Source organism: Manis pentadactyla, chromosome 1 (assembly GCF_030020395.1).
Source record: "Manis pentadactyla isolate mManPen7 chromosome 1, mManPen7.hap1, whole genome shotgun sequence".
NCBI lineage: Eukaryota > Metazoa > Chordata > Mammalia > Pholidota > Manidae > Manis > Manis pentadactyla.
Genome location: NC_080019.1, coordinates 25,229,907 through 25,255,394, shown reverse-complemented (window position 1 = coordinate 25,255,394; position 25,488 = coordinate 25,229,907). Strand labels below are relative to the sequence as shown.

Below are 25,488 nucleotides of genomic sequence, written 5' to 3'. Positions count from 1 at the left end.
GTAAGACACTGATGAAAGAAACTGAAGAAGACACACACAAAAACGCTTTCCCATGCTCATGGATGGGAATAATTAATATTAAAAAAGCCATCCTGCCCAAAGCAATTTACAGATTCAAAGCAATCCCTATAAAAATACCAGTGGCATTTTTCAACAAACTAGAGCTAAGAATGTTAAAAATCAATATGGAACCATAAGAGATCTTGAATAGCCAAAGCAATCTTGAGAAAGAAGAACAAAGCTGGGGGTATCATGTTCCTTAATTTCAAGCTATACTCTAATGCTACAGTGATTAAAACTGTGTGATACTGGCATAAGAATAAATCACTGGAATATTATAGAGGGTCCAGAAATAAGCCCATGCATATATGGTCAATTAATATATAACAAAGAAGATGAGAATATACAATGGTGAAAAGAAAATATTTTCAATAAATGGTGTTGGGAAAACTGGACAGGTATATGAAAGAGAATGAAACTGGGTCACTCTCTTACACCATATACAAAAGTAAACTCTAAATGGATTGAAGACCTAAATATAAGACCTGAAATCATAAACTCCTGGAAGAAAACATAGGAAGACTCTTGTGAACATCAGCATGAGTAATTTTTTTCTGGATATGTCTCCTTAGGCAAGGGAAATAAAAGGAAAAATAAACAAGTGGGACTATATCAAACTAAAAAGCTTCTGCACAGCAAAAGGAGCCATCAACAAAACCAAAAGGCAACGTACTACATGGGAGAATATATTTGCAAACAATATATCAAATAATTGGCTAATATACAAAATATATAAAGAACTTTTACAACTCAACAATTTAAAAATGGACAGAGGACCTGAAATAGGCTTTTTCCAAATAAAACGTACAGAGGGCCCACAGACATATGAAAAGATATTCCACATCACTAATCATCAGGGAAATGCAAATCAGAACCAGTCAGGTATCACCTCACACCAGTCAGAATAGCTACTATCCAAACGACAAGAAATAACAAGTGTTGGCAAAGATGTGGAGAAAAGATGTTAATGTAAATTGGTCCAGTCACTGTGGAAAGCAGCATGGAGGTTCCTCAAAAAACTAAAAATAGAGATACCATACAACTCACCAATTCAAATTCTGGGAATTTACCCAAAGAAAACAAAGTCACTAACTTGAAAAGATATATGCAAACCTATGTTCATTGCTGCACTACTTACAATAACCAAGATATGGAAGCAACCCAAGTACACATCAGTAGATGAATGGATAAAGAAGATGTGGTACATGTACACAATGGATTATTACTCAGCCATAGGAAAGAAGGAAACCTTGCCATTTGCAACAATGTGGATGGCCCTAGAGGGTATCATGTTAATGAAATAAATCAGATAGAGAAAGACAAATACCTTATGATTTCACTTATGTTGAATCCAAAAAAATAAAACAAACAAAAAAGAAACAGACCCATAAAACAACATACTGTTGGTTACCATAGGGAGGGGGTAAGGAGACGGGTCAAATAGGTGAAGGGGATAAAGATGCACAAGTTTCAAGTTAAAAAATAAATTAGTCACACAAGTAGAAGTGCAACCATAGAGAATATAACCAATAATATTGCAATATCTTGGTATAGTCACCAGGGGATAATTACATTTACTGTGGTAAACATTTAATAATGTACGTAATTATCTTGTTACTATGTTGTACATTTGAAACTGATATAATACTGTATATTGACTATATTTCAAATTTTTAAAAAATGAAATCGACCCTACCACTACCTTGATCTTGGACTTCCAGCCTCCAGAACTGTGAGAAAATTAATTTCTGTTGTTTAAGCCCCTCAGTCTGTGGTATTGTGTTATGGCAGCCTGAGCTTACTAAGGCAGCGTCTTTCCCTATACCAGGTTGTTAGATGAATGCAGGAAGCAGGAAGATTCTTGAAAGCTTATGAGGAAGTTCCTCATCCCCATGTGTGTTCAAGGAGAAATCCTTGTCAGGGTGGGAGAACAGGCTAGCTGGTTTCAACATCTTTTTCAACACTTAGATTCTATCATTTTTCTCCACAAACTTCAATTTTTCCATGGAAGAGAATTATCAGTTCCATCATCAAACAGACTTTGGAGTTTCTGATCTAGAAATTAAAACTTAAACAAAAGAGTATTTAAATACTTTCATTTCATTCCCTTCAGACGCCTCCTTCATTTGCCTCCTTAACTTCTCAAACATATGGTCTCTTACTACTGCCATCATGTTGTTCCACTTTATGGAGATGAGTATTTGAAATGGAACTAGAAAGACCAATAGGGTCTTACCAAATGGGAAGAAGAGGACTGGGGTTGCTATTTCAGGCTAGAAGAAGGAAGGTGATGTCCCCCCCATCTCTACTGTCAAGTTCACTGATAGGTAAGATGGTCTTTGAACAGCTGTGGTTACCACAAGAAAGCAGTATTCTAGAATCTTCCACCAGGCTCAATTTCAGCAGATCTGCATCTATTATTGCTAGCAGTAAAGAGTCAGCTAAGCTTAGGGAAATGTGATCTGCATTAATGTGTTAGCCATTCTAATCAAGTCTGTTGAGAGAAAAGAATAATGGCTATTGCTAATCCAACATTGTCGTTTTGATCGATAAATTCTATTCCCTACACCACCAAATCATTTTACAAAGCTGCTGCCGAGAGAACCCATTAAATGACAAGTGTATCCTGATCTTCTATACCTCCCTTTGGTAAACGTGCTAAAGAGCATTACCCTTCCCAAAATGTGGATAGCAAGTTGATTAAAAATTTAACACATGCACTTAATGCCACTGAGCTTGCCACATATAAAAATGGCTTAAATGATAAATCTTGTATCATATATATTTTGCTACAAGTTTTAAAAAGCAACACAAAGTTTTAATCACATAATAAAATAACACTTCTAAGCATGTTAACCTTCTAAGAGAGTAGTCAACTGACTAATAGACTCTTGGTGGTCAGCGTGGCGATATGGGGATAGGAATAGAGAATTGAGAATTGCATCATTTCTACTCAAAGAAATGTGAAGGCCTTTATGCTGTGAATAAAGTATTCATCAGTATGAACTAATCTGCAAGACATTAGTCACATTGCCCAAGTGGATTTTACAAGGTTACACTCTGACACGGTTTGAATCATTCTTCTACAAGCATTGTCTACTGTTTTTTGATAGAGAAGGTCAAGGCCCAGGGTGGAGGGCCAGACTCCAGATGTTGTGGCTCAACCTGTCGGAACCAAATTCATTCTTTCCATTTGGATTGTCTCCACAGTAGCACATGACTGAAAGAGAGGTGTCTCCATTCCAAGACATCTTCTGTTCTGTGTGTGCCTTAAGCATAGGTTTTTATGTTTGGCTCTCACTGCAGAATAGTAACAAACTACACTGATTATATACTTGCTGTATGCAAAACATACTACTTAGTCTTGGAGCTGTGGCAGTACAAAAATATATATTCCTGCCATCACTCTGCCCAGAATCTAGATGGGTTGACAAAACATGTTTCTAATTAGTAATGGTTACCCTGAGGAGATTACCAGTGAAGATTAATTACAAAGGTTTTTTTCTTAGAGTGCCAAAACTGTTTCCCTCAGTTAATATTTCAACTACTTGTCATCTCTTTTCTAATATGATTTTGACTTAAAATTCAAATTCCAACATCAGTAACAACATTTCTAAAATAATTAGATCTCTTTCCAATTAAGGGAGCCTGATTTGCTTTTTAATAGAAGTCAAGTATAACTCTGATTTGTTTTGCCATTTCCTGGGATGATGGTGTGGAGTTCATTCCCAGTGCAGTCCGTCACAGCTGAGTGGCACTCCAACTCTCCTCGTGATGTGGGGCTTTATCTGTGACCTGGGCAAGTCTCTTAACACATTATTACATCCACAGAAGGTCCCAGAGGAAGCCTCTGTGGGTAGAGTTGTCTGATATGATACACTAATGACTACCTGGTGAAATAAAAATAAGAAATAACACTTACATAAGGTACTTACTATGTATTCCTATATATTTCACTCCTTTAACCCCACTAGGTGCATCATTAGTAAATCATTTTACTAATGAAGAAACTGAGGCCCAGAGGGTTTAGGTAACTTGTCCAGGACCTCACAGCTACAAAGTCCTGCAGTCAGATTTGAACTCAGTCTGACTTTTAGCCATCAGCCTGCCCCAGATAACAGCCTGGGAGCAGCTGATATCTCCCAGTATCTAGACACATTTCTCAAATTAATCCACAGGATTTGCTTTTCAGAATACAACTATTCTAAAGAAAAGAATCTATGAAACATCTGCAATCCTCATTTTCCCCTCTGTGACCAAAAAGATTTTGTCTCCCCTCCCCTGGGGAGGCTTGAATCCTGTTCTTCCTCTTTGGTGTTCCTTGTTCCATAGAAAACAAGAGCATCAAAACAGCTTAAAGGGTTCCTTTATCTTCTTTCCCCCAATCTTTAGTCTTTATCTAATTTCCTGGCAATTTACATTTCTGTGAACATATTTTCATAGCTGGATCACCTCAAAGTGTCCCCAAAAAATCTAATCCACAAAGACCAGTAACCTGTGTTATACAAAGTATATCATAAAGACGTATTCCTAGCTATAGCCTCAGCACATTTCAGTTCACTACAAAGATTTTATTAAAAGAAATTAATTCAGAAAATCATTTTCTTTCTTAAAGAATGTTTTACTCTCTCAGGTTACATTCTTGTAAGCATTTTCTTTCTCAGCTACATAATGTAAACACAGTTTTAAAGCATATTTCCTTTGGTATGTCTACTCTATTTGACATTTATTTATCAACCATAGTAGCATGAGCATAACACAAAGCATGGAATTAGATTTAAAAACATGAACATGTGTAGTAGCATAACTATTGTTCCCTAATGACCAGTTCTTCTCCACTCCAAGCCACAGGGCAGAACTGCACATTCCATCCCTCTGAAGTTAGGGGTGACCATCTTATTGATTTGGGGCACTGGAATGTGAGTGAAAGAGACATGTATCATTTCCCAATAGAAGTATTTAACTTCTTGTAAAGGAAAGGATCATCAGCCCCCTTTTTGCTAGGGCACATCTGGATTGAAAGTGCCATAAAATAAAGCAGGTGGAATGCTGAGCTGGGCAAACAGCTGCCCTGGAAGGCTTCTCCACCTATGGCAAACTTTGCATTAACAAGAGACAAACTTGCATTATTTGGTGCTGATTGCTACCACAGTATAACCTAGCCTATCCGGACCAATACAGTATTGTATACGATCCATGATGTGCATCATACTGAAGCCCAGAACCACAGATGTAATTCCTGAAGAAACAGGTCTGCTTGCTCTATCAATTGCCAAACATCATTTAAACCCTACCATCTTGAAAATGAGTACTACTGTGTGGTCATAAGGAAAACCAAGAAAGACAATTTGCATAAGTCAGTGTACCTTCTCTATTTCCATAAAAGCAAGTGGTGACACACATCTTAATGGTTAACATTCAATAGGGCCATCCTTGCCCATAAAGGACAGTCCACTACATCTTGTAAATCAAAATCTATTTTAGTTAAATTAATTCTGTAAGTGGAATACAGATGGGCACAACATATAAAACAATGGCCAGTTATTTCATGCCAATGTGAAGATCCTTATTAGTGGTCTTGTGGGCACACACTATGTGAGCACCATTCATGTGAGTGTCAAATGAAGTCTGACACTGTGCTTTTCCAAAACTACTCCTACCTGAGAGTGAACACATTCCTCTCCCAGACAACATAAACTCATGGACCAAGAGCCCTCAACTATGACTCAACTTCTCCCCATCTTCCCTGCCAGTCATTCCCATGGGAGGTAGAAGGGAGCCTTCCAAGTGTGTTCTCCAAGAACCAGAAAGTTCCCAAAATACATTTTTTTCTGCACAAAGGGATACTTGAAATGCATGAATGGCAAAAATGGCTCAGAAATATAAGAACTAACCCTTCTCAAATTCTAACCACGTCATTCTTGAGGTTAAGAGAAAAGCTCAATTGGCTTTTTTTTTTCATTGTGAATCCAAAGTACCTCTTTTCAACCAAGTTGATACGGAAAATATCATATTGAGAAATACAAGAAAAACAGTTTCTGAGTTGTGGCCAGTCCATCCAAATGCCAAAAGATATTATAATCAAACTTCTATACTGGGAGAAATCTGGACAATGAGGTGCTTACCCAGACCCACCTTAATCATGATAAGTGTAATTCAGCCACTATAAAAGAGAGCCACATATGAACTGGTAAACTGGAGAGGAAACATCGATACAGAGGAATCCACTCATGAAATTTAATATGGTTTGAATACTACATTCAGAGATAATTTATTAGGACATAGATCTCCATTTGTTGACACATGGAAAGTTGTTACAAATGGTATGCATCATTTGATCGTATTTGTATAAAGCTTTTCTATAAGGTGATTTTCTCTTAGGTTATAAGAATAAATTATTTTTCAAATTTTTGTAGATCTGGGCAGTGAAATTCAAAAGATTTCCATTTTCTGCTTCACAATTTTTTGTGTTGCCTTAATTTTCTACACATATTACTTATATAAATGACAAGCTCTGGGGAGTAAAAAGCAATTCATGAGTAAAAATTAAAGTTTCATATCAACTTGATTTAATTTTCAATCCATTCCCTTAAGTCTTCTACCCAATGTTTGCTGCTGACCTGGGAGATACAACTGTGTGGTATACATCATTTATCTGGGGAAAATGAGAATTTCCCATGTATCTCTTACAGTTTAGGGTTTTTAAGACACTGAATAGTCTCCTCTGAAAATAAATTTATAAACTGGACAGAAAGTAATCTCCCTTTATAAGTTTAAGCTGGTCTTATGTGAGAGAAAGGAACAGATCTCTCAAGATGGTTTACAGAAGTTTTTTCTGATTGCTTTCTAATGGAGTGTAAAGAGACTACATTCTACCACAATTCAGAAAGTAGCTAAGGTTCAGACATTACCTGCAAACAGATCCTTAGCCGTGGCCTTGTTATTCCTTTTCCCAGCAATACCTATTCCACTCTGTGAGCTCTTCATAGCCTTCTTATCCCTTTATCCAAGCATACTGAGAAAGTCTTTATCCTCAGAAGTATGTGCCATTTTCATCTTTAAGCTACATGCAGAGAAGTGAAAATTTTACTTTTACCTGCAAATACTAAACCATAAACCCCTTAAATGCAGGGACCTTTTGATTACCTCCCACAGTACATGGCCCAATAATCTTTTGATTGGATGAAATTAAACCCCAGGGAACTTGAGGAATTCCTTCTTTAAGGCATTAGGTTGCTAATTACATCATCTATTGTTAAAGAGAAGAGTAGGGCATGCTGTGGTGACATGGTACTATTCCTTGGAAATGATTTCAGGGACGACTTGCCCACCTCTTTCAGATACCACAGGGTATCCTAGGGAATAAAACACACTTAAAAAAAAAAATTCTGAAGTGAAAGAAATCTGGTTTTGAGGCTCCATACAAGTGAGATTGGCCCCAACCTTTCCCCACCCCCAACTCCACCACACCCAACTCCTCTGAAAGTATAACTAGCATAACAAGTAAAAGATTTAACTTCATACAGGTTCCCCACCACCACCCCACCCGCTATCCTAAAGTTCACATCATGCCACTTTGTTTTTAGGAGAAACTACGTTAGTGCATGCCTATTTTCGCTAACCAAACGAAATCCAAAAAGGGTTTTCACTTTTATGAAGTGATCCTTGCTACTTCACTTTATGCCATCTTTTATGAGCATTCTTTCAGATAGCGGGGAAACCTGTAATATTAACCAGAAAAGAGTAAGACATGTTTGCAGTATTTATTCCAGAGAATAATTGATGATAGAAAATCTCAGGTAATCTTGCTCATTTTGAAGCTCTTAATCCAGACAAATCTGGACATGGAAACGGGTTTCTGAACTAATACAAATAATAATAGATCAACCACATTCATTAAAGCACTATTGTTTTCCTTATTTTCTCCCAGGACAGAACTCCTTATGAATTTCTTTAATTAATTAAGATTTCTAGGAAACAGGGAAAACAACATAGCCCTAGAGAACATGGCCAAAATGATCACTAGATAATTCAAAGGGCTGGCCATCTACCAAAAATGCAATTTAACATTTGGAAATGTTATTTGTATGCAATATTTCCCCGTTGTACTACCAAAGATTTACAAACTATTTAAAAAATATTACTTTCTAACAAAACTTCGTTAACATTTAGTGCCAATGAATTCAGTCAGAGTGTTCAGTCTGTGCATGCTGGATACTATAGATTAAAATTCTAGATTACATTTTAACCCTAAATCAACCAAAAACAAAACGCTTTTTCTAATTTACAGATTTCTTTGTTTCTATGAATACCTGTGACTTACTGAAGCTAAGTATGTCATAAAAGGATGAATCAGTTCAGTGAATCTGACGAATTTCTTAGTTTGGGAAGCATAAAAATCTACCATTATTGAAAAAGACCCAACCAGACAGACAAACACAAAGTATGGAAAAGTGTCCCTCCGAAGTCAGTTCAGTAAGAATGACAAAGGGCTTTTTATTCTGGTATTTGTCTCTGGAAAGATCATACATGTGTGCAGGAACTCAGAACCCATCTGTTGCTTTAGAGCCAACAGACTTATTGTACTGACTTTGTGCTCTTATCTGATGGCAATAAATTCCCACCAGAGTGAAACACCAGCTTAGCCAGTGACCCCTGCTGTTCAGACCAGACAATGGAGTAGGTCTTTCTTCCCAGAGACTCTCTGTGGCTCCTGGACTGCCCTCAATGAGTGGCCTTGGGATTTTGCTGTTTCCATTGAGGATTTCCTAATGTGAGCAATTAGGAGATGCTTCATTTCAAGAGTCTCATCAGCAGTTGGAACACATCAGTGAGCATTAAATGACTGGGACCCCAGAAAGAGACAGGGAAATTGGGATGAAAAGTGCAGGGGAGAGGAAAAGAAAAATACCCAGCAGAGATTCTTGTATATAATAGGTGCTCAAGAAATGATTCTTTAATTAAGAGTGCAAAATGGACTAGGTGTACACAGTCGACACGAATTTCAAATTTTTGAACCCCAGAGACCCAAGAATCACTACTGACTGGTCCAGCAAATTTAAGACCTTATGCTGAAAACAAAAGGCTTCTGGGAAGGATAATGTGAATTAAAAACCAGAACTGGAATTTCCTTCCCAGAGGTCCATGTCATTTAACTGCCCCCAGGTGTTTTTGTCTGGGTTTCTTTTTTGTTTTTGTCTGGGTTTCTTTTTTTGTTTTTGTTTTTGTTTTTGTTTTTGAACCAGAAGCAGACAGGGATGCAAGTAGTACATGCCTTCTCTCCCTATCCTTTCTCCCCAAATGTCTAGGGGTATTTTTTCATTGAAGGAACTACAGAAGAAACGGAAATTGGTCTCTCCCAAGGCACCAACCACAGACAGCCCCTATTATGTGCCTCTAGCTGTTCTCAACGAAGCATTATTATAAAACAGCTTTCTCAGTCAGTCCATCCCAAGTCAGCTGTTGACGAAAACACTTGTGTGGCTAGGGAAGAACAAAAACATGATCTGTTGCAGTAACAGTTTATTACTGCGTAATTCAGTTGTTTTTCGGTTTGTTTTTGTTTTGTTTTCATCATTTAGGAACGACTGTTTCAATCATTTAATAGTACCGAGCTCCAGAAGTATCCATCCATTGCCTTCAGACCTTTCTCAAAGAGCAAGTTCTCCGTGCTTGGTACAAAAAGGCCTTGGGAACCTGAGGGGTTCACACTGGCTGTGGCCCCCGGACCGGAGCCCTCGCACACGCCCGCGCAGTTACAGCTGTCCGGGGCGGGCTCCTTCGCCGCCGGGGAGAGCCCGAGGGCGGCTCTTGCTTCGTTCCCGGGAACCGTCATCCTGAGCCAGGACTCAGGCAAAGCGCCGCCCGTAGTCGTGATCTCCGCCGCCCCTTCAGCGCCCTTGCTGGGCCTGGTAGGGCACTGCTGGGGCTGGGGGTCCGGTGCGGCTGCCGTACCCGCCTAGTCAGAGCCTCCCTGGACTCTTCGTTTGCTTTTTCAGCTCCGATCTGGGGCCCACCCGCCGCCTGTAATCTTAGAGAAGGAGATACGCGCCCGAGCTCGGGTTAGCAGTTGGCAAACTGTTCGTCCTCGGCCTTTGACTCTTCTCTCCTGAACCCTTGGGTTGCGGGCCCGCCGGGAGCCGAGTGCGCGGCAGGAAGGCGGCTGGCACCGGCCCTGCGCGCGTTTGCCCGGGAAAGCTCCCCGCCCCGCGGCGCTCGGCCGCCTCGCTGGGGACGCGGGGAACGGGAGGGCCAAGGCGAAGTATAGAGGTGAACCCACACGCACACACACACACACACACACCCGCCTCACGCCTCACGCCCAACAGGTAAAAATGTAAAAGACCTCAGAGCCTCAGCTGCCTAAAGGAAACCGACAGGCAGCCCTAGAAGGACCATCTGTTTGAGGAAATGGCGCCCCCAGATGGCTGCCCGCATCCCGCGGAAAGATGCTCCGGCTAGCGTGCCGCTCCGCCCCGCCCAGAGTAGCGAAGGCAGGGATCGATCCACCGTCCCAGGAGGGGCGGCGCGTGCGTGAAAGGTCAGAGAGTGTCCCCAACGCCGGGGCGCGGGGAACCTCACCGAGCCGAGGCACGTGTCACACCACCAGCTGTACCACGCATTGAATGACCCAGTTCCAGTCACTTAATCCCTCCATGCCTCGGTTTCCTTGTGACTACTTATTTGCAAAATGATAATAAGTCACACCTATCTGCCGGGTGACTGAGGATTACAGGAGGCGAAGACCTCGGGTCTGTCTGTTGGCGCGGCCTCTTAGCGACGGCGCGGGCTGTCCTCCGTACTCGGCAGCTGCCGTAAAAGACTTAAAGCCTCCCTAGAAACCGTGCATCTTAATAAGGAGCCTCGAAACCCAAGCTTTCCTATCTAAAGGAAGGGCAGGTCAGTCGTACAGTCCTTTGGGACTTTAACAAGCTTGTTTCCAATGCGACGCTGCCCCTCCGTAGCCGGTGCTGGACACGGGGAATTAAGAAATAGGTGTATTCCCGTGTCGTCCTTCCCCCTCTGGCCTGCCCTCCCACTCTGACGCGGGTCCGTTCGTCGGCTTTCCGATTCGCGAGTGGGGATGCAGGCTCCATTTCCCCTGGCTCCCCGCTGACGCCAAGCAGACACGGGGTCGGTCGCCGCCGGCTCGAGGAGCCTTCCCACAGGACCGAGTCTCTGAGCCTGACAGTGAGCGTCCCGACTGCCCAGAAACTCTAACACAGCCGAACTGTTCCGGCCAGATTGGCGACCACTTTCTTTGTGCTTCAAGATTCTTCATTGTCTTGACAACAAGCAACTCAAATAGAGAGGCAGGCCAAACCCAGAAGACGGATTGTCGAGGCTCTTCAGGCCTGCTGCACCTGGGTGGGATGCTGTTCACTGTGGGTGTGGCGGGGACAAGGGTGGGGGAAGAGGAGCAATCTCATCACCAGGGGCAGTCCTTTTAGGCAAATTGCCCAACTCGGTACTTAGGTCCTCAGAGGAGTGGGCATCCACCACCCTTACCCTGGATTTGAGTGAAATAGAATTTCTGTTCCTAAAATGGGCAAATCCTAAATGAATTGGGGGCGAGGGTAAGCACTGACTCTCCGTTTGTAAAGGCCAGAATCTTTGGCCGTTTTTGTAAGTGGCAAGGGTCTCAGAAGACCCGTAGGCCGTAGGGCCAACCAGGAGCGCAGAAGACTTAGGGTTAAAGAGGGCGCCGCCGCGGGGAGGCACCATGTGCGCGCATCTCTCTGCGGCTGCACAGCGACCCCGGCTGGGAAGCGCAACGGGACTGTCACCAAGCATCCGCGTTCGTGCGCTTTTCACACGGACAGCGGGCCGCACTCGCGTCCCGGCCTCGGTAGGAGGTTATTTTACTTATTCCCCCTCAACCAGCCGGTCCAGTGGGCCCGCATGTGACGCGGGCACGCGTGATCCGGGCGCGAACGAGCGGCGCAAAGGAAAGGGAGGGGGGCGTGACCCCAAGTGCCGAAGGAACACAAAGGCTGTACTGGGTGGGATCTTGCCGAGTGGCTGTTGCAAGAAGGTGCCCCGCCCAGAACCAAGCCTGCCGGAGCCCGACACTAGGCTCGGAGGCGGCGAAGACGCCAGTGCGGCCCTCGGCGCCCCCTGGCGGCGAGCGGGGCGGCGCGAGCTTACGAGACAATGCCTCCTGCTGCGCGGGCCCGCGGGGCGCCCGGGGCCAAGCAGTTCCCGGGTGTGCAGCGGTGCACCGCCTCTGCAAGCACTACAGGCGTTGGGCTCCTGAAGCCTCGCGCTAGAAGGTCTGAGGGGCCGAGGCGACCTCAGGGGAGGGAGCTGGGGCTGGGGGCGTTGGAAGCCGAAGGGCTCTCATCCCATCCGTGGGCCCAAATCCGAGCATCTCTCAGAGCTCAGACTCTGATTCGATATTTGATCCCGTATGCCTCCGTTTCATTTGGGGTTTATTTTCAAAACAGTGGTTTGAGGAGCTGGACTTTTAGGCCTCTTGGGACTTTAGTTAGAAACGAAGGGCCTAGGACCAATTCAGCTGCAGCCCTCGGCCCTTCCCTGGCAGGCACCCATGTCAACAGAAAAAAGAAGGAAGCTGGCCCTGTAAGGACCCAGATCCTTGCGGCTCAGAGGATGCTCTCCCTCCAGATGACGATTTTCCCAGTGTTTACGGCCAGGAAGGGATAGGAAATAACACTGCGGGGGCTTTTGCCACCCCCACATTAACCCCCTCTAACCAGTGGGACCACAAGACGGCGGGGCGATTTGGCCTAGGCCAAGGCATCTTTTCGGAAGAAGAAAAATGGGGAACGTGCGGACAGAACCCGATGACGGCTATAAGAGGCCGGGAAGTAACAACAGTGCTTTCTTCTTGCATATGAAAGAACCTTGGCGGGCTTGTTTTCCGGAGATTGTCTCTTTAGATCTGCACCGACACCCCGCTAGGGAAGCTGAGGGGGCGGAGCCGACCTGCCCCTAGGAAAAGGAGCCCCCTACACACACACACACACACACACACACACACCTTCCCTCTGCATGCACCCTAGTCCCAGTTTACAGTTGTGAACTTACTGTTTTGCAGTCCTGAAGGGCACTAGAGCCCCAGCTCCTGTTTGTTCACCTCTGCACACTAGGAGCCAGCACAATGCAGGTTGGCATTTGTAAGATTTATGAGCCAGCTCCGCCAAGGCCACGACTAGCGCTCGTGGAACTCTGGGCAAGGCTCCTTCCTCCACTCCCCCGCCTTCCTAGGCTGCCCACCTGACGCATTTTCTGCCAGTCCCAAGTGCCCGGCTCTAGCCTTTCCAAATTGCGCCCTGAGGGCCCATATTTCCGCTCTCCTGAGCGCCCGCCGCAAGGGCCTGTGTGTGTTAGGGCTCGTAATGCCTTCAAACATTGAGTGATCCCATTCATTTAGGGAGGGGGCAGGTCTCTTCTCCAAAACCAAGAAATCGTGTGTGTTTCCGACGAGGTTCAAGAAGTGTTTCCAAAATCTAAACTGACTGGCTCCAACAAAATAACCCCAATGTTTTGTCTCCGTTTTCATGTAAATGTTTTGCTAATACGACTTGATTTATAATTTTGACTTTTAAAACCGCAGTGGGGGAGCACACTGTATGGGATGGGCCAGGCTGGGAAACCAGGCTCGCCGACGCGGCCTCGGGCTGGCAGATACCGGGCGCGAGTGGAGGGCACAGAAAGCCCTAAGATGCAATTCCCTTGAGCTGCTCCGCGGGCGGAGCAAAAACTTAAGGCTGGCGTCAAATAAACCTCGGGCCAAGCCTCATAGGCTGCGGAGCGCGTTCCGGCCGGGTCCTGGCTGCAAGGCCGCCCATTGCGTCCAGCGGTCGCCCTCGCAGCCCGCGCTCTGCACGCTCCCTGTTGCGGCGCAGCTGCCGGGCTTGTCTATTTGCTTGTGTTTAAAGCACGCCTAGGATGGGTTCGGCAGCATCTGAATGGGACGCGGGGCAGCCAGAATTTCCTTCCAGGGAGCGCGTGAGGGGCATTCTCAACAGAAAACCAGACCTAGGGAGTAGTGACCAAGCCTCCTCGGATTACTCCCCCCTGGCTCCTCCCTTGCTCCGGCCCCCCCGCCTCCATATTTGCATTAAAAAGGCCAAGAAACTTCGGCTGGGCCCCAGCAGCGGCTCATTCTGCTCCCCCGGGTCGTAGTCCCCCAGAGCTGCGTGCAGGCTTGCAGCGCGAAATCGAGCGGTGAGCGCGGAGTCCGCACAGTCCTCCGGGCGCCCTGCGTCGCGGCGCTCCAGCAGCCCTGCCGCCAGCTTTCCAGACCCCCGTGCGTCGTCGAGCGGAGCTAGCGTCCCAGGACGAGCTCGGGCCCCGTCCACCTCGAGCTTCCCAGGCTCCGCTGCCTCCTGCCCCCGAGGGTCGCGTGCTCAAAATGCCGCAGGGCCCCGGCTCGCTGCTGCTGCTCGTGCTCGCCTCGCACTGCTGTTTGGGCTCGGCGCGCGGGCTCATCTTCGGCCAGCCCGACTTCTCCTACAAGCGCAGCAATTGCAAGCCCATCCCCGCCAACCTGCAGCTGTGCCACGGTATAGAGTACCAAAACATGCGGCTGCCCAACCTGCTGGGCCACGAGACCATGAAGGAGGTGCTGGAGCAGGCGGGCGCCTGGATCCCGCTAGTCATGAAGCAGTGCCACCCGGACACCAAGAAGTTTCTGTGCTCACTCTTCGCCCCCGTCTGCCTCGATGATCTGGACGAAACCATCCAGCCGTGCCACTCGCTTTGCGTGCAGGTGAAGGACCGCTGCGCTCCGGTCATGTCCGCCTTCGGCTTCCCCTGGCCGGACATGCTCGAGTGCGACCGCTTCCCCCAGGACAACGACCTCTGCATCCCCCTCGCTAGTAGCGACCACCTCCTACCGGCCACCGAGGAAGGTAAGCCTTCTCTCTTATTCCAGCCGTACCCCCAGTTTCGCTAAGGCTTTCTCCGGGATCCCGCGGACCTCGCCCCACATCCTGATGTGTCCCCGCTGAGGGTGCCAGTCACGGACCGGGCAGGCGCTACCCTTACCCCTTTTGTGCCACCCCTTTTGTGCCATCGTGACAAATTTGAGACACCCACACATCTCTCATTTCCTTCCCGAGTTATACCAGGTGCTCTTTCTTGGGACAGTAGTTTGTTTTTAAAAAAGAAAGAAAACTAACTGAAAGGCTTTTCTCTTAAAGACATACAATTATTTTTTAAAGTGGCGGTGTTGGGGGCGGGGGAGTGCACAATTCTGTGAGCTTTGCAGATGGTCCTGTGTGCAGTTGGTGGTGAGCACCCTGGCCAGAGGCTCCTCGCTCAGCCTCTGGTAGCCTGTTCTTCCCACCAGGCAGGATTCTAAAGGCACAGGAACATTCCCGTACAGGCACGAGAGTGAAAATGCACAGATAGGCTTTTAAGGTACTTTTTGTTCTTTGCCGATTGTTTAGTTTTGGAAATAAAAACAGAACTGCTCCAGCGTGTTGAAAATTAAGTATTGGTTGTAATTGATCAGGTGTCCAAGAAACAGGGCATAAAGGGAATCTCCAAGAATCATTTTTCTATCACTATTCAGCTTTTATCTTATGAGTGGTTTTAATTAACTGGAAAAAATCATGCAAAAAAGTTTCCCAAGTTCTTAGAAAACAGAGGGGGAGTTTCTGCGCAAAAACCATCAAAGCAATGAAAACCGCATGGGCTCTTGATAGTCTTCCTGAAAGGAAAACATATACAACGTGTCACGTGTCTGTGCTGATTTAGGTCCCCCAGAGATGGAAAGGGGCTTCCTAATCCCTTTCAGGGCTCCAGCAACGTCTCCCTTTCAATCCCTAATTGTTTTCCTACAGCCACCATTAGTTAAAGAAAATGCAAAGTTCCTTAGCAGTCTTTCCTGGCAGGCACTGTGAGTTTGCAATCATCTTATTGGTTAGATTTCTAATTTATTGCAAATGTTTGGCATATTTCAAACATTTGTCCAACATATACCACAGACCAACCAATACAGGTTAGTAAGGTTTTATATACATTCCTAGAACTACTAATTGGAAATGTTTCATTTTGCTTGAATGAAGGTACTTAAGGGCAGTTCTATGTGTGTTGCTTTTTTATTTGTTTATTTCCACTATCAGCACCAACACTATACACTACATTTCTCCAAAATGCAATGTTCTCCCTTGAAAATAAAAGTTTATGGTCCTTAAAATACATTTTGCAATTTCTCTAATTTGATAAATAATTCTTCTATCATGAATCACAAAGTTTTTTTCTGTGAAAATTCCATTTCATATTAATGAAAATCAAATTTCAACTAAGTTTTAAGAATAGCCTTAGCACATTTATAAATGGGAGAAAGGGTATATGTTTTCTTTATTCCTCCTCCCAAGAAATCACTCTTTAAGAAGAGCCTGTAGTAGGATTTCTGATCATTATGCTAGTATACATTCCTAGGTTTGGTCAGACCCCATAGACAGTTTGCTTCAACTTCAGTTACCTTCAGGAAAAACTTAGAGGCTTTTTTGTTGTTGTTTGTTGACTGGCTGGGTTTTCATTTTTGTTTTGGGGAGTTGGAAATGGTCGAAGTGGGGCAAGAAGAACCTGCTCCAGGAAGGAGATATCAATGAAATAAATGCTGCTTAACACAAACACAGACTTGCCAGAAAGCAGGTATACAGAACCAGTAGAGCAGACTGTTGTAGTTACGGAGCTGTGTTTTCAAGGCGGAAAAAGCTCGTATGTAACTGTTAAAACACTAGCCACCTCTCCCTGTCTGGACTTGAAAGTATCTTGGAATGACCACCCTGAGACACAGGGCTCTGCTGAAGAGTGTAGCAGAGACAAGCAGCACTGGTGTCCTGCAGCTGCGAAGGACAATCTCTTGGCCATGGTTTGTGATAACCACTTTTCCAAAATCCCTCAAGGGTCTTCTGAAGCTTTCTCCTCAGAGAGGCTTTGAGAACAACTTTTTCAGAGACTAAGTTTGTCCCAGGGAGTGGGAAGGAAGAGCTAAGCCAAAAATTGTCCCAGTTAAATATCACTACACCTGTCCACTCTGCCCACAAAGCTCTTTTTCTTTGGGATGCATCATTTATTATATCCAACATATAGGCATTCTCATTTTGCCCATCAAAAGAAAGGAGGCAGGGGAGACTTTCTTAAGGTTGTTTACAAATGCCACCTACTGTTCCTTCTCAAGCAAACTTACTAATTTTTCACACTTCTAGCCCCAAAGGTCTGTGAAGCCTGCAAAAATAAAAACGAGGATGACAACGACATAATGGAAACTCTTTGTAAAAATGATTTTGGTAAGTAATACACAACAAACAATAAAACACCTCACATTCAAAAGTGTTACTTACCAGTAACACATAAAGGTACAAATCAGTAAGATGTTACTAGGTAAGGGCTGGGTAAAATGCAATCACAACTCATCTTTTCTAAAATCATCTAACTTGGTGTATATTAGTTCTCCCTCCTTATGAAACTGTCTTGTATTGGGTTGTATCTTTTGGGGTGAGATTCATTGTTCTGTTAAGTGACAATCAAATAATAAGAATTATTCAAATTATGGATTTTCAATGACATATTTTCCATTTTGCTTTGACTTTTTCTTGCCAACAGGCGTAATCCTGAGCCATGTTCTTTCAGTCACTTGACCATTATACCAGGGATGGAAACATGTAAATATTATCACCAGCAAGACAGATTTAAGGCATTAGTTGGCCAGAAATAAAAATTTACTCCAGCACAAAATAGAAATATTTTTACTTGATTCATAACTTCCATGGCTTTGCTCCTCTGTGTTCCACCATTAGTTAATGTATCCAAGATACTGTTTAATAATTTAAGGGGTAGGGGTTCCTTAAATTTAAAAAGAAATAATGCTTAGAAATTTATTTTGGCAAAACACATGAAAGGTGCCATTGTGACATAGTGCTGGGGGACAATAAATAATGTGTGTGATATGTTATGATATGTCACCCACATTCCACAGAGTGTAAGTCACTCCCCTTAAGAGAGTATTGCAGGAGGAAAATGGGTGGGAGACTGCACACAGAGCTCCATCAGCACCTGATCTGCTGTCCTCAGGCCCCTGAGGTGAGGGAAGGAGCCCAGTTAGACACAGGATCAGTGCTAAATATGGAGTTGGGAGTAGCTGAGAACTTTACCCAGCCTCCTAAGCCATTCATGTTTTCATCCCATCCCAAGAGCAGGCACACTGTGGTGTGTTTGAAAGGTTGATACCCTTTAAAAGTATTTATTATTCAGGCAGAAGATTTAACTTACCAGTAAACAGATGTGATGTGGTCCCAACTCTATCAAACAATAATGGACTCTAAAAGATCTGTGTTAATATTTCTACATGCTCAACAAAGTCCTTGAGACAGAAGTCACTCCAGCCCCCACTGTTGAGGATTGCCCTCCCCCTCTCTCCTTACAACTTACCATCCCAGAAATCTCAGCCTGGTCAAGTCCATGACACTCTGGAAACAAACCAGTCACTGCTCATTACAACCCCAGGTCTCTTCCAAGACGTGTCCTGGGTTGAACCTTAGCTGGTCCCAGAACAGCCACAGCTTTAGGAAAAGCATCACACTGCAGAGGAAGGGAAAAATAAAGGAGGCAACACTAAATCCTAACCAATCTTTCCCCTCAGCAAGAGCGACAGATGGGATGATAGGGTTTCAGATGTCTATAGTCAAATACATAAACTCTCAAAGTAGCAGAGGGCCAGGCATGTTGGCAGCAGCAATTTCAAATTTCCAGAGCCTTACCAAAACATAGTTCTTAGCTTCCATGCTACAAGATTCGATTAAGAGCAAAATATAATATTTTAATATTTATAAAATTCAATAAAATTTATATAAAATATCATTTTCTTCTGATCGCTTACATTCCTTTGCACGAGATTTAATACAGATCTCTCTCTCCTGACTTCCATGAAAAAGTTGTTTATATCATGGGGCTCCAAAACAGTTTAAATACGGCGCCCACACATGTATGTGCGCACACACATACACACACACACACATACACACAAACTCTACTTGCTTGCTTTGTGGCTTTCATTACAGAAGATCCCCTTCCTAAGGATGCGCTGTCAAGACCTGGGCAAAAAATGGGGGTGTGTGTATGAGTGTGTGTCCTGGTGGTCTCTCTTATTAGAGGAGAGAGCCTTTAAAAACAACACAGAAGTCATTACATTTAAGGTGTCACACATGCAGATACCTCACAAGCTTTGTTTTCTACTTCCCCACATTCATTTTGTCCTATAAGTAGTGTGCCATATTGCCTCTGTACTTCGGGAGTCATAGAAGGGTAGAAGGAACAAGGGTAGAAACCATTTATTTAACCAAATCATCTATGAAAGCATCACACTCTTTCCCCTCCACACTCCTGAAGTACAGGAAAAATGTAGAACGCCTCCTGATTTCAGTGGTGAAAGCACTAGTCAGGGAAGAATGGCCCAGAACTGCCTGCCTATGCAGACAACTAATGTTGGATCAGACAGTATCATCTCTGCCTATAACTTCCTGCATCCCCATTTACTTCTTCCAGGGCAGGAAAAGTTATTTTGGGGCTTTGAGTCCCTATATTTGGTCCCAGCTAAAAACCCAGGGAGAAAATGCCTGCTCTATTCCCATAACAAACTTTCGCAAAGTTGGTTATTTTATAGCTAGATAAAGACGAGTATAGGTCTTCCCCCTGGTTAAAAATGATCTTTCTGATGTTTGGAGCTCGAGAATGTTTTATTTGACCAGGTGAAATCTCACACATGCCTATCTCTGCTACAGACGAGCCTCCCAGGCAGTGTGTATTCACTTCTCCCACTAATAATCTTCCTCATTCTCATCCCTTAGGCAGAGGCCACAGGAACATGTGACATTTCCATATGACTTACTCCGTGATTTAAGTATTTCAACCCTGAGAACACAACACTATGGCTCATAGGCATATCAGACAAAATAATGGTTGGCCAAGTCACAGTATCTTTGATTTACCTGGTGGTGCTCTGGACCATTTACTGGTTGACTGGAAAAGCTATCATTAGTCAAATTCCCTCTCTGAGATATGAAGAAAGACAAAGAGGCCCCTGAAGTAGTTATACACAAAAAAAAAAAACTCTTCCTCTACCATTAATTTAAACAGCACATTAAACTCCGAAGAAGGTCAGGAAGTCACACTCACACATCTATACAAAACACTTGTCAATGTCACCAAGGTTCTTGAGACATTAGTTGGGTGTGTTAATGCTCCAGCCAGGATAAGAAATTTCACATTGCCTTACAAGACCACAGTGGTATTATAAGAGGAGATCTGGGAACTGGAGTTCTGAGAATTAGAGAGCCAGGATACAACCTAACTGGATGACGTGTAAGTCATTAAATATCTCTGGATTCCAGATTTTTCGTGTACCAAGAGATTTTTTTAACTGGAGGATCCCTTCCAGCCTTAAAATTATATTCTTTCCCTGCCTTTATGGAGTCTTGAAATGCTATTCCAGCACGTATGTTTGTAAGGTTCTTTCCCAAAGCACACTGTTCATGACTATAAAATGTGTCTTGTATAGCAAATCACTTACTTTTGGTCTTAGCATTCTAATGAGTCTACACATCCATTGTGGAAACAGTAAACAGTATATGATCTGTAAACGCCTTGGCCTCAGACAGGCAGATGATAGCAAAAAGGATGAGGTCTGCAGAAAAACACTTTCAGAGCTAAACATGTTGTGCTCTTTAGAAGAGGCTTGGATATTTTTTTTTCCTAGTTGCTTTACCAAATCAAATGCAGATGTAAGATCAATTCTCCTCTGTACTCTGTTCTTTAGAAAACAATGATTGTGTGATAGAAGTTCCTTATAGGTTTGTCCAAAAACCTCTCCAATGTAATAAATTGAGTTTAAAGTTTATGGCCACAGAAGGATCATATTTCACCTAAGAGGCGGGCATTTCTTTTCATGCTGAAGTTTCCAGTAGAGGAAGTCATTTGTTGAGGAAAGCAGAAACCACATGCAACCTACACACAAATACAAGAACACAGGGGCAAGGAAGAAAAGTTAATTGAGTCCCGCAAAGAGAGATTTCAAAGGATGGCTGATTTGAAACAAAGTGCCTGGCAAATTCTTTGAGGCTTTAGAAATGGAGTCACCTGCTGCCCCCAGCTTCCAACCCCATCCCTGCAGCCCCTGACAGTCTCACCAGCTCCACGAAGCTCCTCTTCCCTCCCTAGGGCCAAGTCACACAAATCTGTAGTGCAGCTGGGTGAGGAAAACTCCCAGTCAACCCTGTATTTCCTCATTATAACTGGGTGGTCCCGTCTCCTCTTGTCTTCATAGCGCTGAAAATAAAAGTGAAGGAGATAACCTACATCAACAGAGATACCAAGATCATCCTGGAGACAAAGAGCAAGACCATTTACAAGCTGAATGGTGTGTCCGAAAGGGATCTGAAGAAATCGGTGCTGTGGCTCAAAGACAGCTTGCAGTGCACCTGCGAGGAGATGAATGACATCAACGCACCCTACCTAGTCATGGGCCAGAAACTGGGCGGGGAGCTGGTGATCACCTCGGTGAAGCGATGGCAGAAGGGGCAGAGAGAGTTCAAGCGCATCTCGCGCAGCATCCGCAAGCTGCAGTGCTAGTTCTGGTGCCCAGGTTGCTGCCTGCAGGCCAGCTCCAGGGCTCAGCTGACCATTTCTGCTGCGGGACCTCAGCTCTCGTTTCCCAAGCACAGAACCTGCATCTCCAGCCCCAGCCTGGAGCAGATTCCCCTGCCTTTTGCACATTTGCACCCACAGCATTTCCTGAGTTATAGGGCCCTAGGTGGCCTCAGGAATGGATAGCTGTTTTGACATAAAGGAAAAACCCACCCAGTTCTTGGAGAAATGTTCAAACTAATAAAGTCATGAATATTTTTATGAAGATTTAAAACAGCTCACGTTAGTTTTGATTAGGTGCAACTGTGACTTGGGCCTGATTTGTATTTTTCCTGTTTGGTTTGGATGAACTGATGTTCACTTTCTGCTGAGGTTGCCATCACATACAAATAGCTTCATTTTTCTATGTGGCCCAAACTGTTGTGGGGCACAAACCCCGTTGAGATAAAGCTGGCTGTTATCTCAACATTTCTCAGCTCTAGCCTGAGACTCAGTGCCTAAGTCTTATAACGATTCATTTGTCATTTTACACCCTCATGGGGAACTTAACAACTGTAGCATATATTGCATTTCCCGGTAGAATACTTCCATTTATAAGAAGCACATTAACCATCATAGCATGATTTCCTCAAATAAAGGGCAGGACAAATTTTATAATTGATCTGAGTACTTAAGCTTTGTTTAAAACATTTTTTACTTAATTTTGCAAATTAAACCATTGTAGCTTACCTGTAATATACATAGTAGTTGACCTTAAAAAGTTGTAAAAATATTGCTTTAACCAAACACTGTAAATATTTCAGATAAACATTATATTCTTGTATATAAACTTTACATCCTGTTTTACCTACTTCTTGTCTCCTATCTTCTTTGGGATAGGAACTGGGAAGGGAAAGGTGCAAGACTGGTCACCTCCCCTCTCCTGAGGCCTCGCCCTCCTGCGGTTTGACATGTCTTTCTCAAGCACCTCAGGAGAGTGTCTCCTTACCCCGTCCAGCTCCTGCCTTGTGCTGCCCTGCACACAAATTTTACCACTGTGGGCCCAGCAGCGAGGCAGAGATTTGCAGGCCCCTGCAAAGGGCTGTCCTGCTTTGGTCCCTTCTCAGCATTTCAGCTGCAACTATGTGGTAACCCTAAGCCTAAGGTCCATGAGCTTTATACTTGTTCTTTTCATGTCCTGAGATTGTTAAAATGAAATAGAATTACCATTGCAAAACTGTTAATTGCTTCTCCACTTAAAATCTAACCCTCAGATAAAGAGCCATGATTTCAGGAATATTCATTGGAAGACAGAGAGTAGAGAGGGGATGGAGGAGAACCAGCATTAGGATGAGAAGGGGACAAACATCCATCCATAAAATGTCTATCCAGATGCTTCATTATTTGACTTGGGAACCTCCACAGAATTTCTATTAAACACATGAGGCCACTAAGGATCATAAGAAACTGCACCAGGGCTGAGACTCTGGCCTTTTAGCTAACAAATTCTGTCTTCTATTCAACCTAGGAGTGGATTATAGAGACCTAGTAGCACTCATCTATTCAACAAATACTTACTGGGCATCTGCTATGTGCCTGGCCCTGTTCTAGTGTTGGGGATACGTACATTAGTCCTTGTTCTTATAGAGCTTATATGAGGGAGTGAAATAAAATTAATAACCACAATTACAATTATATAAAAACTAATAAGTTATATGCAAAATCACTACAGGTAATCCATGGGAGCAATAGATAGGGTGTCCCCATCAAATCTGAAAATTCTAGTGGTGTTCATATGGACCCTTTCTCTGATGGCATTTTATTGATTTACTTTTGATGTTTCCTGAACATACATCCATGACCTCTCTACAGCATTTCATGTTCTTCAGGCACCGAAAGTCATTGCAGCCCACTACCTGGGCTACAGGATTTGGGCAGTCTCTTTCACTTCCCTCTGAGGTGCCACTTGACCCTGCTTCTCATCTGATTCCACAAACTCGACACAGCCGTCTTCCCACAAGGCATCTATGGACTAGACTAGACCGGACTCATGGAGCAAGGCTAACACATAAAAAGTTGAAATCGGAGACTAGGAAAAAGTAGAACAAACAAACAAAAAGAGACAGAAAAGATGAGACAAAATAAAGGAAATGGTAAACTATGGAATTGGGAATTAGAAGGGGGAAATATGCACAATGCATCAAAAGCTAATAGGAAAAAGTAACTTAGAAGAAACTGACCTAAACGCTTCCTCTCCAATCAAGCCAAAAGCCACCTGTCCACATATTGGGACACAAAAGCTTCAGCTCTGAAAATCAAGATAATATCAGACACAGCCTTCTTGAGGAGGCCTTGAGGAGTTAGCAGCTCACACAGCACTCCAGTGTCTGCCTCCTGCCATATATGCCTCTCTATGGACTTTCCAGCCCCTACCTGCCCCCTACTCTCATCTTTGATGAAGCTACAAGCCAATGAGACATGCTTGCGTAGAACAGGTAGGTTTTTAATTTTTCATTTTGCTTTATTGTCTTGTTTTGCATGGTGGCTCAAATATATATGGTTCATTTATTCTTGAAATAATCATGATTGTATTCTTAATGACTTCTTCAACTATCAGATTTTTTTTTGTAAGCAGATGGAGACTTGAATGTCCATCCACTACTGGAAGAAGAAAACAAGTAATCAGAGAACACTGGATTTCTGAATTGTCTAAGATGACCTGTGACCTATTAATAAACTTCTAAAAGGCCTGAAATAGGGAATCAGCCTAAACAGAAAAGTTAAAACATATGAAAACTACATTATCTACTATGCATGTAATTCCTCTTCCCTTTCCAAAACCACCTGAGAACCAGTTGTTGCATAAGAGCAAATCCATAAGAGTTTTTTGGGGCAGCATTTCCTAAGTGCATGAAGGCCAAAAGTTCTGTCAACGTGTACAAATCCGAAATTCACAGGGTGAAAAGGGACCTTTGTTACCTGTTAGCACCCTCCATTCTTCATTGTCTAGTCTGTAGTTTTTTACCTTTCAACTCTTGTTTACTGTCAGGTTTTTGATGTTCTTAACTGGGGAAGAGGGTCACCTCAAGAAGCAAATCCAGGCATATGTATACTTCATGCAGTTACTGCACCTGGTTTATGATTGGGATTTTTGCCTTTGAAACACACTGTATAACTACAAACTAATTCATTAACTCAGCAAAGATTTACTGAGCAGCAACTATCACCATTAATTTATTCATTCAATAGTATGTACTGAGTACTTACAGCAGGCCCTGTTCTGTGTAGTAGATACAAAGTAATTCTGCCCTGCTTCAGTTTATATCCTAGAGTTAGGAATTGCCATAAGCACTGGAGATACAGAGAGGGATCCTGACCAAAAGAACGATCCGGGAAGGGAGAAATGTATACAAAAAAATTCTAACTCTCTGAATTAAGAGGGAGCCATGTACATGCCCAGAGATGGCTCAGAGGATAGAGTGGTTTACTTGGGTAGAAAATAGAATGCTTGGTTCAGGTGAAGCTGAGGATCAGGGTAAAGGTACTTTCTTTCTTTCTTTCTTTCTTTCTTTTTTAATGCTTAATATCTTTTATTAGAATTTTGGAAGTCTTGAAATGCCCAATTTTTACAAGTGCTTGTCTTTAAATCAATTTTCATTAATATCATCCAGAGGTAGAAAAATATTTTTCATTTACACACTTAGACACACAAATATAGAGATTGAGACATAGTAACTACAGTTAGCAATATTTTTCATAAAAGAGCATATACACAGACATATAAATTGACACAAAGATTTGAGTTACTAATATCCAATTGACTTTTTT

At 43.5% G+C, this 25,488-nt stretch overlaps 1 protein-coding gene and 1 long non-coding RNA gene across 2 annotated transcripts in view; one reads left to right on the top strand and one right to left on the bottom strand.

Moving 5' to 3' along the window:
• Positions 1 to 14,037, bottom strand: part of LOC118913601 (uncharacterized) — a 189,854-nt gene extending 175,817 nt beyond the window's left edge. Inside the window, exon 1 of the long non-coding RNA XR_008995707.1 lies at positions 13,111 to 14,037. This is a non-coding gene — a long non-coding RNA (uncharacterized LOC118913601). The remainder of the gene's footprint in view (positions 1 to 13,110) is intronic.
• A 154-nt stretch (positions 14,038 to 14,191) lies between these two features.
• On the top strand, positions 14,192 to 22,531 carry SFRP2 (secreted frizzled related protein 2). Its single transcript, XM_036887895.2, has 3 exons — positions 14,192 to 14,939; positions 17,250 to 17,330; positions 21,362 to 22,531. Exons 1-3 carry the CDS (start codon positions 14,441 to 14,443, stop codon positions 21,664 to 21,666), a joined length of 885 nt encoding a protein of 294 aa, XP_036743790.1. The 5' UTR covers positions 14,192 to 14,440; the 3' UTR covers positions 21,667 to 22,531.
• The last annotated feature ends 2,957 nt before the right edge of the window (positions 22,532 to 25,488 follow it).

Coding starts and splice junctions, on each gene's coding strand:
- SFRP2 (XM_036887895.2), top strand. CDS start 14,441: ATGCCGCAGGGCCCCGGCTCGCTGCTGCTGCTCGTGCTCGCCTCGCAC. Junction 14,940..17,249: donor CCTACCGGCCACCGAGGAAG/GTAAGCCTTCTC, acceptor TCACACTTCTAG/CCCCAAAGGTCTGTGAAGCC. Junction 17,331..21,361: donor TCTTTGTAAAAATGATTTTG/GTAAGTAATACA, acceptor TTGTCTTCATAG/CGCTGAAAATAAAAGTGAAG.